Source organism: Mastigoproctus giganteus, chromosome 5 (genome assembly GCF_048544385.1).
Source record: "Mastigoproctus giganteus isolate SK-2022 chromosome 5, ASM4854438v1, whole genome shotgun sequence".
Lineage (NCBI taxonomy): Eukaryota > Metazoa > Arthropoda > Arachnida > Uropygi > Thelyphonidae > Mastigoproctus > Mastigoproctus giganteus.
In genome coordinates, this window is record NC_143579.1 from 217603170 (window position 1) to 217620926 (window position 17757).

At 38.3% G+C, this 17757-nt stretch overlaps 1 protein-coding gene across 1 annotated transcript in view; it reads left to right on the forward strand.

Moving 5' to 3' along the window:
- The window catches only part of LOC150086111 (uncharacterized), a 182801-nt gene that overhangs the window by 19396 nt on the left and 145648 nt on the right, over positions 1-17757 (forward strand). The window contains exons 3-5 of the mRNA XM_090374799.1: positions 9881-9969; positions 10083-10248; positions 11675-11860. Of these exons, the coding sequence (XP_090230925.1) occupies positions 9881-9969; positions 10083-10248; positions 11675-11860 (441 nt within the window). The remainder of the gene's footprint in view (positions 1-9880; positions 9970-10082; positions 10249-11674; positions 11861-17757) is intronic.

The window sequence follows — 17757 nt, forward strand, 5'->3', positions numbered from 1 at the left end:
AAAATACAGGTAGAATTTTGATTACACAAGCCCGAACATAACACTGAATGATTCGTGAGGTCGTGGGATATCCCATAATTTGGAAGATTGTCCATAAAAGTGCTTAGAAACATAAGATTCCTGAATACATATAATATCAAATAAGTTTTCCGCTGCAATGAGCCTGATCTCATCAGCAACGCATCTAGAGCGTTGTGCATTGATCTGCATGATCGTAAGTTGGAAGGGACAGTCTGGTTCGCTACCTAGCTACGCAGAGAGAGGCACACTGCCCATCTCTGGTTTCGAGATCGCTTGTACCGCTGGTTGCTCATTATGATCACCAAACGATGGCATCACCAATAGACCTGCGGGCCAAATAGCTGTGTTTAGATACCTTTCTATATTGGAACCTTTGATCTTAATCCGGAAAGAGGCATAGGGTGGATGCCTGGTGTGGACCCTGATGGGGGGGGGGGGTACCGGCTATGTCGAGCTGCTTCAGGTTTCACTTTGTTCCAGGGCACAGTCGACTTATAAAAATGCTGGAGGGCCTTGACCTCCTTGTTCTACGCTGCACGGTTTTAATACCTAGTGTGTTAGGGTTAGAGTCAATAACTGTATCACGATTCTGATCTGCTTGGGCAAAGAAGGCCTCTTTTCTAAGGCTGGTCTTGCCTTGCTTGGAAAGCACTTTACTGCTGATAGGTGCTGATTTCATCCCCCATGCTCTTGGTTCAACTGTCTTCTTGGAACTACTTTCAAACTGCATGTGGTGACCATCAGATGTATTTGTTGCATTACTGTTCATGTTGGTCGGAAGTAATGCTGTTGTATATTCACTGCAGCTGTGTTTGCTGCAGTTAGCTTGATTTGGGTTGTTTGGATTTTTTATATTTCAGTTCTGAACGTCTGACAGTCGCTTTATTTGGTCTTATTGTGTTCTGATGCATTATTTCTGCTTGTGGAACTGGTAACTAGTGTGTAGTCTGGTTCGGTCGATTTAGCTGAGAGGGTCTGTCACCACTTAATAAGGAATCTGGAGTTTTTCTTTGTGTGATTTTTTTGATAAATTCTAAGTAGTCAGAATTCCTTAGCATTTCTTCTAAAGGACTAGCAACCTCAAGAGCAGGTTTATTATTATTAATCGGCACCTTAGGTTGCTGCGGTACAGTCTCACTAGGCGGGGAAGAGACAGGATCTGACGTTCGAGTACCTAGTGGCGCGTTATCCTATAGGCAAAAAAGACATCTGCCTAGGGCCCAACTAGAGAGGGGGCTCAAAATCACTTATTCTTGGGGGGGGGGGTTTGGTACTGGGTTCAAAGATCGCAACAGATTGTGGGTTACGATCTTCTACTGCTCCGGGCTTCCTCGGTTCAGGCATGCGGCCTGAATCAGGCAGTCCAATAATTGTATTGTTATGGTTATTTCGCGTATCCTTTGCTTTTCTAAGTGTTTTCTTTATCGTGGCTTTCCTGTACGGAAATCCAAAAGCGCCAGTGGTGCAGGTCGTAAGCGGGGAGTTATTCCTAGAAACGCTGGAGCTGAATTTAGTTGGCTGAACCCAGGAGGCACGTGTTGGCTGTCACTTAAACGTTTTAATTGTCCACATTCCTTTCGTGGGCAGCTAGAGGATTTAGATTTCTTCATGCTGTTAGGCCAAATGGATTGTTTACAAGCCCTATGGATAATTGTAGGGTTTATCTATACTAGGACGGAGTGGGAATTTTAAATGGGGGTAATTCCTAAGGGAATTGATTGGATTATCCCGACAGCAGAGTCGAGCTACCACTTTTGACCTTGGAAGCCTATTGCTCCTGAATTCTGGCAAGCAACAGAAACATTATCGACCGTCTAACATTAAATTTAAAAACTTAAAATTGCATGTACCTGTTACTTGAGTAATGAAATGGAAAGGATTGACGTACAGTTTACACTTCCTGGATTGTGTAGATGCCAAATGTGGGTCAGTTTGGTGAAGCAAATACAAAAACATAGTACATAACTAAACTGGGAGCACAGAAGCATGCAACCTTACGCTTCGCTTTACACGGTAGACTCACGAGGGTTTTTTTTTATTATTATTATTTATATATTAGGCCACCCGAATATTTAAATTCATCTGCCATGCATTGTGTATTATGTCTGTAAATTGCGTGTCCTATGGTCGATTTTCCTGTTTTTCTGGACGAAAAACCCCCAGTTACTTGGGGGGGGGAACCTTGCTATCTACCTGAGACCGACTAACTCCGTCACGGAGTGAAAAAAGCTCATTAAAGTTCCTCGCATCATCGACGGGATTCGAATCCAGGCCTTTTCCACCCGATGTGGGGAGGACGGTGACGATACCACTGTGCTACACACGCAGACTAGGGTTGTGGACATGTGTATATGTAAAGGGCGGCTCCTAGAACGTTTGTTCAACTCCGCCTCGTAACTTTGTGAAGAACAGTATCACTACAAATGGGCCAGATATGTGTGTGACGTCGGTTTGTGTGTTTTATGTGTGTGTTCTGTTGCGCAGACTAGGGTTGAGAGTTGCATCCCTTGAATTTTCACGAAAGAGCTGAAGCCAGCAAGCGATTGATAATAAAAACAAAACAAAAAAAAATGCTCGCCGTCAGTTTTTCGTTGTTTGAGACACAATGAACTAGAACTGTGGATCAATGGAAATCGGTCTTGTGGTGCAATGAATCAGGCTACACTTTTTCAGTCTGACTGACGTGATTAGGTATGGACGATGCCCGGATGCCTTACTGCCTATGTCTGCTGCCATAACCTAAACCGGACCGGCGTGGGATAACTCACCCCCCCCCCCAGAACAACACAGACATGATCATGCTAACCCTAATAGGATAGGATCTACTGCAGGCACCATCCAAGGTGCAGGATGCTGGCACTCCTCGGAGTGCGGGAGTTAAAAGTCATTGCAAACCCGAAATGGGTAGGATATACTGCTGGCACCGATCTGGTGCGGGATTGCTGGCACTGACCACAGTGCGGGATCTACAGGTACTATGCCATTGGCAATTACACAGGGGCACCTGTCCCTGTGACTTTTAAACCCACACCTTTTCCTATACTTGGCCTAAACTAGGGTGGATTTATTCCACCCTGTCAACCCACCCAAATTCATTCCCCCTTCAATCCACTCTTCTTCTATGCCCCTCTCTTTTTTTTTAATCTGTTACTTTATGTATTTATTTATTTTTATTTATTATTATGATTATTTATTTATTTTTAAATTTATTATTATGATTATTTATTTATTTATTTATTTTTAAATTTATTTATATATATATTTTTTATTATTATTATTTTTTTTTTTATTATTATTATTATTTTTTATTTGGTCTCCGTCAGGAAGCTCAGGCAACCCTGGCAGAGGCCAGCCAGAGTATAATGGGCAGCCTGGCTCACCTCCCAGTGGTGGTGGCGGGCAACGTGGGGTTCCCTTAGGGGCCCTGCGGCTAAGCAGCCAGAGACAGAACAAAGCACTACTCTGTCACAAACCAGACACCACACTTTTTCTGACTGTTACAGAGATTCTGTAATTCTTCACAAAGTACCATGGTGCAGATGTGGGAAACCACCGGTGGCGCCTTCCACAAAACACTATGCCACTATGCCCTAACCTAAGAGGAGGGAGTGTCATGGTCTCGATGGGGAAAGGGTGGCTAGGTCCACTGGTCACAGTGTAAGTAACATAAATGTTGTGTTCTCTATTGTACTGGGCAATTCTGTGTGTCCTATATTCTAACACTTTTAGCCTTCCAACATGACAATGCTCTATATCAAAAAATAAGAACTGCGAAAGCGTACTTTGAAGAAAATAACATCGAAACACAGATATGAAGATTACAAGCGTGTGGCCAACACAGAACTCCGACCTAAACTCAATCGAACATCCTTACGATAAAACGGAACGCAGAATTAAGGCAAAACTAAAACAGCCCTCTTCGTTAGTGAAATTGAAGAATGCTTGATGCTTTATAGCAGGAGTGGAACAAAAATTCACTCTAGCTTTCTACGAAAATTTGTTGGAAGTCTTCTACCACTCAGTGAATTATTATGGCCAGAGGTGGGCCGACATGGTGTTAATAAATACGTACTTTTTTTCCTTTGCGTAACTAAAAGTGCCGCATGAGTTTTAGTAGGATTGTGTATATTTCTATTTAATAAACGAAAAAAAGAGCGATGTGCTCCTCCTTTTCACTGTATAACACAGTACCTCCCAAAAGATACCGCTGCTGCACCCAGAGATCGAAACGAGAGAAGTAAATCATGATTTCCACAGTCCTAGTAAGGTACACTTCAAACACTATGAAAATTTTACGGATGATTAAATTATCACAATCTGCGTCAAATATTACTAAGCAGATTCCACCTCTAATCACAGTTTGGATTTCATAGATCTACAAGAGATCTTTTTGACCAAACTGGAAATATTATCACTTATCTAGAGAAAATTTAATTGTTACAAATGATTTAATATTCGTCTGATTACGATAATCTTCAACAACTAGTAATAAAATACAGTAGAAAGGGGAAAAAATCATAGTAAATATCTATTTTAAATCAAAAACTATAACAAGGAAGTTTTAAATGGATACTACTGTAAAATGGCAAATTAAAAATAAATATAATCTTGAATTAATGGGGTCGCCGCATAAAATATACTGAACACTAAACGCTGTTGTGTACAGAATGTTGTACCTAAATAAAATTAAATAAAAATAGAGTACCTTGTATTAATATAGTTATTATTATAAATGATATTAACTATGTGCTGTTTTCTGGTCGGAATTCAGTTCCTATTTCAGAATTTAGGAAAGCAGACCTTCTGTTTGTTCCGTCTACCAAGAAACATCACCACACCAAGGAGTCCAATGTTATTAATGTACTGAAAAAACTCTGTTTACTAACTAGAAAACAAGATTCTGCTGCATTATTCCATCAACTAGTTATAACCATGCGTGGTTTACCTTCGTTGGAAAGGCTCTTTAATCTTATTGAAATGGAAAACTTCCATAACTGTTCTAGCATCTGGTAAGTATTCCTTTAAGGATTCTGGTAGTCTCACTTAATGATAAAAGTAGTGAGCTACTTTTAATTACCTTTGTAATTAACAGTAACAAATATATGAAAAATTTTGAAATAGAATTCATTTTTATATTCTGATCTCTAATCATTCATTTAGCTGATATTCCTAGTTAATTAAGCATATATTTAAAATCGGGTAAAAATCATACTTTGTTTTACCTCTTATTTCAAGGTTCTAAGCATGCAATGCTATTCATTGTTAGATATTTACCTAAAGATATCTGCCTTTCTTTTAATTAGTGCTCTTTTATTTTTTTCAATTTTGCTTGCTTGTCAAAAGAAGAATGCAGGCTTATGAAATAACCAAATTTATCCGTATGGAAGGGAGAGGAGTCCTGGTGTATTCTGGCGAAGGTACGGTGCAACCTACTTATGATGTTTTCGAAAGTATCATACGAATGGGGCCGCCATTTTTAATGGGTCCATCTGCACTTGCCAAGAAACACAAATAGTAAAAGAGCCTAAAAAATATTTGCCTATAACCAACATTTTCAAAGGAACTCAATGGTTCTAAGTGCCAGGAGCCTATTTTTGTCGTAGAAACACGACCCTACAAGCCATAAATTTCTAAACAAGAAACCTCATATGAAAATGAATACCATTATCCTCAAAAGTGCGCCTCAGAAAGGAATTCTTATTACAGTACTCATTCTTCTTTTATTTAATCTTTACAAAAGAGCAATGTTAAATATGCACAGTTCACAGAGTTGACATAAGTTAACTTATTTTGTCACTGAAGTCACACATTTACAGGTGCAAAATCGGTTCATTATGCAGTTAACACAGAATCAGAATTATTCAGGATTTAAAGTAATGCGCGGGCACTGGTAATTGTTCGGCACAAACTGATTGTAAAATTCTAAACAGACGTAGTAGTAGTAGTAGTAGTAGTAGTGGCACATGATGCAAGAAAGCAAGTGTAGGAGCTTATGCAGCATCAGCCAAAAAAAAAAAAAAAAAAAAAAATCACACCATTCCCTCCAAATGCCTGTCCAGTTCCTCCTTAAATTTATTTAACCTATCAACTTCTACAACGACAGATGGAAGTTTGTTCCAGCAATTAACCACCCGCTGGCTAAAGGCAAATTTCCGCACATCTATTCTACATCTGTCCTTTCTTAATTTGAACTTATGTCCCCGTAGGTTGGTAATCTGAACAAGTGGAAGGATCCCATCAGAATTCAGCGTGCTCAACCCATTCAAGGCCTTATAGACCTCAATCAGATCACCGCGCAGGTGCCTAGTCTCCAGCCACTGCAATTTGCAGAACTTAAGCCTCTCTTGGTAAGAGAATCCCTTCATTCCCCTCACCAATCGTGTTGCTCTTCTCTGTACACGCTCAAGCAAATCTACATCCTTCCTAAAATGAGGCCTCCAGACCTGTACGCAGTACTCAAGGCGTGGCCTGACCATTGCCTTATACAGAGGGACAATCACCTCCTTTTCCCTGCTAGCAAAATTCCTATATATCATTGACAAAACCCCATGACCCGCCCTAGCAGCCTGTCTGCACTGCTCAGAAAACTTCATATCTGACTGCACAATTACTCCCAGGTCTTTTTCATTTTCTACCACCTTAAGTGTAGTACCACACAGTTGGTACGTTTCTCTGGGGTTATTTCTACCCATATGCAGTACTTTGCATTTGTCAAGGTTGAACTTCAGTTGCCACTTCTTAGCCCATCTGCCCAAATTATCTAGATCCTGTTGCAGTAGCACACTGCCATTACTGTCATTAACAACCCTGCCAACCTTTGTGTCATCTGCAAACTTCGACATTAAGCCTGATATACCTTCATCAATATCATTGATAAATACACAAAACAACAGTGGACCCAACACCGAACCCTGTGGGACTCCACTAATAACATTAGTCCACGAAGAGCAGCACCCATTGATTACCACCCTCTGTCTTCTCCCACTTAACCATCCTTTTATCCATTGTAGCAACTTACCCTTAATACCATTCTGCTCCAATTTGTACAGTAGTCTTCCATGCGCAACAGTGTCAAAAGCTTTCCTGAAATCCAAGTATATGATATCAAAATTATTTTTTGCATCCAGTTCCTTTGTGACCACATCATAATAACCAATCAAATTTGTCAGACAAGACTTTCCCTTAACAAACCCATGCTGTGTTTGAGTTATCGCTGCAGTCTTGTCTAGATGATCCTGCAATGCATCTTTAACCAGCGACTCCATTATTTTACCCGGAACAGAAGTTAAACTAACTGGTCTGAACATGACCATCGAACAAAAAAATTTGGCAACGTACAACTGAAATAAAAATACTTAAAAAAAGTTTCATCCTTGATACAGTATAACCATATAAATGACAGGTAGACAATTTACGCACCTATCATTTATAAGTTTATATTGTTTAAATAACAGTTCAATTTTAATTTAGTTAGCAGTCTAACTAAAACTTGTTTTAGTTTTATCAGAGAACTTAACAGTTCTATAACAAAATCCCCGCAGACTGGACTGAGAAACATCGTCATTATAGCAAGTAGACAGAGGATACTAATCATACCCATTATTTGAGAATTTGGTTTCCAACTATATTTAGTATCAATAAACATTAAAATTTGTATACATACGTGGTATGAAGTGTCCTTTGATTTTAATTTCATATTGTATACATTTTTACGAATGTCTGGCAAGGAGCTTTCCTATGTGAATCCGTGGAAGAATGTAATTCCTGAAAAGAATTGCAACGGTGAATCATTGGCATTGTTAATACTTTCAATTTTTAGTAGCAAACACCTGCCCCCCCCACCTCCGCTTAGAGGGAAACTGGTGACAGTAGATAAGATAGTTTTTTTTTTTTTTTTTTTTTTTATAAAAATCCCAAACATGAAAGGTATTCCAACCTATAGTACTTAGTACCGTGAGTAGGCTGAAGATTCAGAAGATTGAAGAAGATACTTGTTAACACTGGACTTCAATTTCTGTAGGTTGTAATTTTCAGGAAATACGTGAGAAGGAAAATTGAAAGCAACGTAGGAACAAATAAAAGTGGTTCTGTGAGTTTAAAGTTGGAAATAAAAAAATGCTGACTGGCTCCAGCACATATTGGGATTGGTTCAGAAGAAATAGGGAGAATTATAGAAACTAATTCAGAAGAACAGTACTAGTGGAAATATCTGTAGAAAAGGCATACAGCATTAATAGAACGTCTATGAGACACAGTGTGTAAAAAAATATCATTTTAGGCCACGCGAGTATTCATTCATCTGCCCTGCATAGTGTATTATTGTAAATTGTGTGTGTTCTATGGTCGATCTGCCTATTTTTCTGAAAGAAAAACCTTGATATCTACGAGTGAGACCGACTATCTCAGCCACGAAGTGTAAAAGGCCCATAAAAGTTCCTCTCGTCAGTGATGGCATTCGAACACGGACCTTTTCCACCCGGTGTGAGGAGGACGGTGACGATACCACTGCAACACGCGCAGATACACATAGTGGAAAAATATTAGGGTCATCTGAAAAGTTACTTTCAACTACTCATATGTACTGTGTCCGAAACTGCATTTGTTCTCTGATCAATTTGCCTGCTTTATTGGACGAAAAACTTAGTTTTTCCGGGAAAACCTTATCTATGCCTGAGAACGACTAACTCGGCCACGGAGTGAAAAAAAGCCCATAAAAGTTCCTCGCGTTATCGACGGGTTCGAACCGGAGCCTTTTCCAGCCGGTGTGGTAAGGATGGTTACGATACCACCCATCCTGGGGTACCGCCCCAGATGTGGGAACAATGTTCCATGGTAGAGCGTATTTGAGATTTGTACAGAGTGAGTAGCTGTTGAAAAGAAAGATAACAGAGAGAGCGAAAGAGAAAACCCAGTGCCTTAGATGCAGAGGAAGCAACATTTGTGATATGCTTCTTATGCCAAGAGAGATTAGAAATCAAGATCATCCCTAATAGAGATACGAGTGATCATGTCTAGAAATCTGAGTGCCGTCGAAGATATACATTGGAGCAGAAGAATCCTTTTGTGAGATATTCAACAAGACTGAATTGCAGAAGTACTGAAATTAACTAAGCCATCTTTGCCCATTGGAGAATTACCTGGAGATCAGAATTTAAGGAATTGATCGTGGATATACACATTACTCGGACTCCCTCCCCTCTATCTGGCAGAGGGCAACCAAATTATGAAATTAGAATCCCCCGTAAATGATTACATCTACCCATACATTTATCTGTCTGTAAATTGCGTGTGTTCTCTGGTCGATTTGCCTGTTTGCTGGACGAAAAAATCCCAGTTTCTGGGGGGGGGGAGGGAACCTTGCTATCTACGCCTGAGACCGACTAACTCAGATAAGGAGTAAAAAAAGCCCACTAAAGTTCCCTGCGTCATCGACGGGATTCGAACCCAAGCCTTTTATTTATAGTTTGTTCCTTGGGAGAATACCATTTGGCTCGTCTTGGAGCCAGTCATGCACTACCCCCTTTATCTCGTTATCCGTTGAGAAGTGACACCTTCCGAATTCTTCTTTTTGTGTTCAGAAAAGGCGAAAATCACTAAATGTAATGATTCAGGGACTAACTGTAATGAGTACAGAAGGTGAGACAATATTTCAAATCTAATCTCCAGAGTAGAACGAGTGTTATAAGGATTTGTATTGCCGTACTGAAGGCGCACGTAGATTGTTGAGGGCTGTTTGCCATTAAGTGATGTGCGCTTCACCATGCTGACATCGGTATATTCTCACTATTCATTTCGGAACCCTTTTCATATGAGGAAGGATAGTTATTATGATTATTGTACAGACGTAATATTCTTGTAGACAGGAAACAGAATTGCATCAGCATTCTGGATGATGATAAACCTTTTTAGTAATAAACATTCTGCTGATTTAGGATTGGGAGTTTTCAGGTGAAAATTGTGAGTATCTGGGTATTTGGGGAGAATATTAGCATGTTAATACTGGGAAAATTAATAGCTACTAGCAATGTGAAAATTTAATCCATATGCTTTTGTTCTTGCAGGGAAACATTGTTCGATGCTCTGCCTATGGTGGGAACAGATGGAGCAATTCGTCAAATAGTTTATTTTATAAATAGTGGCACAATCTCAGACACTAAGGTAAAAATGTGGTTTTCGTTGCTGTCGCTTCTGCCTAATCCTACCAAAGAAATGATTGAAACAATATTGGTAAGTTTTTAATTCTGTTTAGAAAACTGCATAGATGGATGTAGGAGAACAATTTTAAAAGGCAGCCAAATAAGCCTGATCTTAATTTTGGTTATACAAACCGGCTGCTTCCATTTACTTATGTATAAGAATATTAGCTTCAGGTGTGTGTTTAAAAAAAGGGGGGAAACTGCATAATCTATTTATGCATGAGTAAAATCTCCATTGATCCTGCCCAACAACTGCCCCTTGCTTAGTGCATTCAGTTAATCTAAATTCTGCCACTAGAGTTTTCAGTACTGCGCGAAAATGAAACGTAAAGTTCACTGACACTGAATATTTGAAAATTACAGTTCGATACCACTTAATATGATCACTTCGGGTCAGCTAAACTGAGAACAATAATCGATTAATAACAATAACTCGAGAAACAAAAATTCGCTTGTTCAACGTTGACTGAACAGAAAGTTTAAGAAAAGTGTTCCGAACAGAAAGAAAACATTAAAATCAAGCAATATAAAATACTGTCCACTATTTCTTCGAGAAGGTCACTAATAAAATTAAACTGTCATAATGTTTCTGGAAATCCATACAAGCCATTAAAAACAAACATAAAATATTAAAATCAAGAATTAGAAAAGGGTTCACTCTACTGTGAAAAAGTCAGATTAGTAGGAATACAAATACAGTACATAACTTTCTTTCAAGGAGTAACGACACGACAACCATGCGGACTGTAAGAAACAACAGCAGAAAATAAACATGCTGCGAGTCGGGGTTCAAGAACAAATCGGAATGTTTACGTAAACGTAATCACTTCCACTGCGCATGCGTAAACCGCGCTAAGGAAAAAAGGCGATAACCTAAACCAAGCGCTGATTACAATAAACGGCGCTTTTTTCTATGTATTAGTATACGTCCGAACTGATTTCTTAAAACTGATAAATTACACGAATGGTGACATTACAAGTAATCACAATAAACTGCACGCAATGTACTAAAGCTAAACCACTGGATTTAGCGCCTAACTATTCACAAAAGTATACGTATTGCTCTCTAACAGCATCAGGACTCCGCAGGATCAGTTGTGCTGCCACTGCAGGGGGGGGAGCTCCGGTAACTTTTGGGTAGTAACTCGTATAAGCAGGTTTTGCATTTTAACAATAATATGTTTTTACGTATCAGGTATAGGCATCATTATAGTAATTCAGTCCAACCGATATTACTAATTCTGCAGTGTTGTAACAGTAAGTTATTACGTAGTTAATAATTGTTTGATTGGGATTTTATAGAATTTATTCTGCAATTATAAAAAGATGCTACATGCATGTTTTTTTTTTCTTATAATTATAAAAACATTTTTCTTATTTGTAATCAAATAATCATGCTTAATTCCCCTTTTAGAACAGTTTTATTTTAATTAATGTGCATTAAATTAATTTTAAAGCCTCTTCTCAATGTGAAAAACATGATAAGCCTTGTTGGACTCGGACTTTCGACAATGATCTACAATTTTTGCGAGGAGACAGAAAATTGTGTGCAGATTACTGCTGTAAAGAAAGTTATTTCTGTATTCCAAAAGACTTTATATAATAGCTGTAAATCTCCACAGAATTGGGAAGAAGAGAACGAGGTAAGATATTTGGAAATAAACACAAAAATTTGGCTACTTTGCTACATACACTAAATAAAGGATTTATTTTTAATAATTATTTCAGTTACTTGTATATTAATTATTCATATTAATTAAAAGTGAAAAATCCTTATTATACAAGAGACACGCTCGTCATATTTCAAATTGTTAAAATGTTCTTTTCTTTCCATGAATTATTTTTCCTTCATTGCCTTTATTGCATACTTATTTATACTGCAATTAGTTTAAACGGAATTCAAATTAGAATTTCTCCTGAAAATTATAACTTCAAATTCCGTTTACGCTAATTGCTTATGAGGGTAAAGGAAAAATATCTCTATAGCAAGAAGATCCCTGTAGAAACGGTTTCAGTGCAAGTCATCGGTGTACTATGTGAACGCATATACAGGTGTAGAACACATGCGTTATAATTTATCAAATCGTTGATACTATTGGCGCGGGCCACACACACACACACACACAAGCTTTTTCATGTATATCCGAAAATTATTCCTTATTCCTCCCCCCCCCTCAGAACCTCACTAATTCTCTAAATAGACTTAAGTCCTGTACTAAAGGTTCTTTGCCTGTACAAGAAAGAATACAATACATTTGTGAAATGCACGTCTGTTTAAGAAGCATTTCTAATATGTATTGTTTTACATTAAAATTCAATTTACTGTATTTGTTTTTGAATTTAACTATGGAATTCCGAGCATCTCCTAGCTTTTTAACCTGAAATAATGAAATGAAAAGTACAGAATTTTTTTTTTTTTTTTTTTTATTATTTCTCTCTTCAGAACATTATACTATGAAAAAGAAGTGACAAAGATATTCCAATAAATGTGAAACTTTCTTCCAGAATTGTCCTTAAACGTTTTGCATTCTGATAAAGTAATTGCAAGAAATTTTTATGGTGTTATCCACAATTTACAACAATATGTATTGAGAAAAAAAGTTCGATTTAATGCACTATGCAGTTTTTATAAATCTCAGCGAATCTAGCGTGGTACAAGTTTGTAATTTCTTGAGCCTTAGGAAACAGCACAAAGGTCACAACCGCTATTCTTCCACACAGTGTAGAAAAGGTCTGCGTTCGATAACCTTCCAAATGAGAGATTTTTTTTTTTCACACATGATCGACTTGATCGTTTTCTGGCGAGGGCTGTTCTGTTTTTTCACCTGGAAACTCGAGTTTTTCATCTAGCAAAACTAAACAAAAAACTGATCATAGAATAAGCGAAATTTACAGAAAATACACTGACATCTCATGGCCTTAGCTGCCTTGCCACAAAAATCGAACGCCTAGTTAATCTCGCCTGCGAAATGCTCCCTAGGTCCGACCTCACAATACTCGTAGCAGAAGGCTCCTGCCAATGATCCAAGCTTCTTTTCCTTTGTGCGCTAAAGCAACTAAACTTTGAAACATCAATGCATTGTGCCTACAAATTGTACTCTATGATCAGTTTACCTGTTTTTTTCCTAGTTTCCGGAGGATGGGAGGTAAAGAACCATGTAACTCTTGCTAGAGACCAACTAACGCGTGGCCACGTTAGCTGGTCTATGCATGAAAATAATCCATAAAAATTCCTCATACCTTGACGAAATTCGAATGGAGAGAGAACCTTCCTACATTGCGTGAAAAAATGACTGCGATCTTAACCAGTGTACTACCAGCAAGGGGGTTAGCCGTTGTATCTGTAGAGCGATTTACCTCCAACAACAGGCAACCAGGACATGGAATACATACAGAATGGAGACAAATTATAAGTTTTTAGTGATTGCAAAAGAGGCTTAATTTTTGTTGAGTGAGGGCCCCTCAAGACTCCATTCATTCATCTGTCTGTCGAGAAATTATTGAAGTTAAAAAATTAAATTCATTTAAATTTAAATGCAAAATAACTGAATGATGCAATCACTAATAAAGAAGCTTGTGACATCAACCAGATCATATTACGAAATACCACACATTTTTCGCATAATGCTACGCAAAGAATTGTTTGTGAATATTTTAGCGATTCTAAAATACTAAATACGCTATACTTTTTCACCAGAAAACTATCTATAGAACGAGGGGGGGTGGCTCGGGGGGTGATGTCAACCACCCTCTTTGCAGTTCTGCTTGAACCATTCCTTGCAGCACATCCAAATTTCAGCTCCTTCGCCAATGATTTAAATTTTTTCATTATTTCCATAGACCTCAAACAGATTCAAGAAATTAATAATTAAACCTCCAATCAAATTCAACAATTAATAGATTATTTACAGCTAGCTGGACCCAACTAAACAATTCCAAGTCAGCTTACATGAAAATTACGAAGAGGAAGTTCAAGAATGACATTCGAGTTATAGTTAGTGGTGAGACAATTCCAAAAGTTTAATCACATACTGACCTAGGGCTAACGTGAGATGAATACTTGAATTTCAAGGAACACTTTCTAAAGACAAAGACGACCTATGCTGCATTCTGGTCTATCTGCCAGGAGCTTGTAGGCTGTCACAACATCAAATTGATTTGTCAGTACATTGATAGGTGTCTCACTCCTATACTTCTATATGAAATTTGCTCCTCCGCACCTGCTTCTCAGCTAACAGATTTCTGACGATGGAATCTAAATTCTGCGGTGGTTGAACCGTCTGGGAGAGAACCCGTTCACCATCTCGAAATCTATTATTCTAGTCAATCTAGGCATGACCCTCTGGAAATTCACTGTTCTCAAAAAAAATCTGTCCACACTCGCTAAGCTGCTAACCCGTCAGATCAATGCCCCATCGATAGAAGATATTATCTCACCCCCAAAAGGAGGGAATAAAAACCACCAAAGCCAGAACCCTCCACTTAGGATGAAGCTCACTAACTTCGATTGCTTAAAAGGAATGTTCCCGCGCGTAACATGATCCAACACTTCAACACCTTCTCCATAGATCCAAATAAGTTCGGCAAAAATAAAACATACAGAAGCCAAATTATGAACCAAATCACCACAACTACTATAAAATCTGGGCTTTATTTATATCAGAAATGTCTAGTATGTAAACAATTTAATATAAAATATATTGTAAAAGCTAAACAAATTGTAACGACAATTACAAAAGAAATGATATGTAGGATAACCTGTATACAGGGTGTTCCGTAATTCGTGGTACTACTGGCAACAGGCTGATTATTCATGAAAAAATAAGTCGAAATTGAGGAATAAAATTTTTTCATGAGGCTTAGTTTTTGAGAAAATCGATATTAGTTGAGTACGCGTGCACTTGACTACCGTTGACCGGATCTCGATACCGACCACTATTTACTCTTCAGTTTGTATACAATGTTACAACTTGGCGTGTTTATGATAAAATGTCATCATTTGTTATCATCAGTCTTAGTATCTTACTTATTATCAGTATTCACTATCAGTTTCTATCAATCCATCGATATGGCAAGGTACAGTAATCACGAATGCACACACATGCGCCTTGCATTAGGAGCATGTGCTGGAAACGCTTCTGTTGCAGCAAATTATTACAGAGAGAGAGAGAGAGAGATCCCAAGCGTCGTCATCCAGACAGGCGAGTAATTTAAAGAGTAGAACAAACGCTGTCAGACTGTGGTTCGTTCCATTCTCTGCATCAAAATCGCGGACGTCGTCGACGACTGCCTAATCATACAGAAGAAGAAATTATGACGGATGTCAATAATAATCCTCGTCTTAGTACGAGAGACCTTTCTTCTCGGCATAATATTAGCAGGTCGACAATTATTCGCATTCTACGTGAGAACAGTATGCATCCGTTTCATGTCCAGAGAGTGCAAGGACTAAGAGCTCGTGATTTTGTTCCACGAATGGCTTTCTGTCATTGGTTACTTATGCATCCACAATTTTTATCATGAATTTTATGGACTGATGAGTCTAAATTTACACGACACGGAATTTTCAACGTACATAATTACTCATTGGTGGGCACTTGAAAATCCTCACGTTATTGTTGAAACACATTTTCAAGAAAGGTGGAGTGTGAACGTCTGGACTGGTATAACCGGTAACGAAATCGCGGGACTTTATTTCCTTCCAGATAATTTAACGGATGCATCATACTTACATGTCTTGTGCAACGAGTTACCAGGATTATTAATAAAATATATCTCTGGATACTAGAAGAACTATGATTTTCTAGCATGATGGTGCCCCAGCTCATTTTACTCGAGAAGTGAGGAACTTTTTAAATGAGCGATACGAACGTTGGATCGGTCGTGGCGGAACAATCGCTTGACACTTTCAGACTTTTATTTATGGAGTCATATCAAAACAAATGTGTATTCCGAAGACATCATCAGTCTTGTACAATTGAAGGAAAGGATTGTACTGGCGTTCGAAACGTTAAAAACTCGAAACACACTGGAAAGGCTTCAAGATAATCCGGAAATATTGCCCAACAGAATGGGCAACATTTCAAACAGTTCTAAAACTAATAAAAGGAAATTACCAAAAGGAAATATCGTGTCTCATTTTAATTTCCATATCCTATGTTAAAGTACGCACTGGACACTGTAAACAGAAGATAAATAGTGGTCGGTATTGAGATCCGCTCAACGGTGTCTTAGTCAAGTGCACGCGTACTCGATTTTCTCAAAAACGAAGCCTCATATGAAAAACTTTTATTCTGCAATTTCGACTAATTTTTTCATGGAGAATGAGTCTCTTGCCGGTTGTACCACGAATTACGGGCCACCCTGTAAATAATATCAATTTTATTTTAAAGTTAATCGTTGCTTGTTATCAAGTCATCATCATCATCATCAGCCATTTTCAATCCACTGCAGGATGAAGGCCTCTCCAGCAACTTTCCAGTTCCTTCTGTTTTGAGCACTGGCCATCCATTTACTACCCAAAAACTCACGAATTTCATCTATCCATCTCCGCCTTTGTCTTCCAGGTTTTCTTCTAGCTCCTCTTGGGTACCATTCTGTTATTTTCTTAGTCCATCTGTCATCATGTCTTCGAGCTATGTGTCCTACCCAAGACCATTTTAGTTCTTTAGTTTTGATAAGAATGTCCTTTACTTGAGTTTGCTGCCTAATCCATGTGTTTCTCTTCTTATCTAACAGTCTGATTCCCAATATAATTCGTTCCATTCTTCGCTGTGTAGTTCTCAGCTTCTCTTCCATTCTTTTGGTAAGTGCTCAAGTTTCACTTCCATAAGTCATGGTGGGGAGTATACATTGGTTCATTATTTTACGTTTCAGACAAACTGGGATATTGCTCTTCAGTATGTGACTATATTTCCTGAATGCTATCCATCCAAAATTTATTCTTCTCTTGACTTCCAGCCATTTATCATTATTATAGCTAATAACTTGTCCCAGATAAGTATATGACTCCACCTTTTCAATTACTGCTCCTTCAATCATTATTTCCCTTTCCGTGGCATACTTGTTCATCATTACTTTTGTTTTAGCCATATTCATCTTTAGTCCAAAATCCTTACTAACTGTGCATAACTGATTAAGATTTTCCTCTAATTCTTTGGGATCGTGGCTTATGACCACAATGTCATCTGCAAATCGTAAATGGTTTAGGTACTCTCCGTTCACATTGACTCCTTTCTGCGACCAGTCTAATCTTCTGAAAGCTTCCTCAAGGGCAGGTATAACCGGTATAACCACAGCAGTAAACAGCTTCGGAGATATTGTGTCTTCTTGTCGAACTCCTTTCTCGATTTTAAATTTGCTACTGTCTTTGTCTAGTCTAATAAAGGATGTAGTACTCTCATATATTTTCTTCAAAATCATAATATATGGGGTATCTATGCCTTGTCTTTCCAGTGCCCGAAACATTGCCTTATGCTGTATGGAGTCAAATGCCTTTTCATAATCCACAAATGCCAGGCGTAATGGTGTTTTATATTCA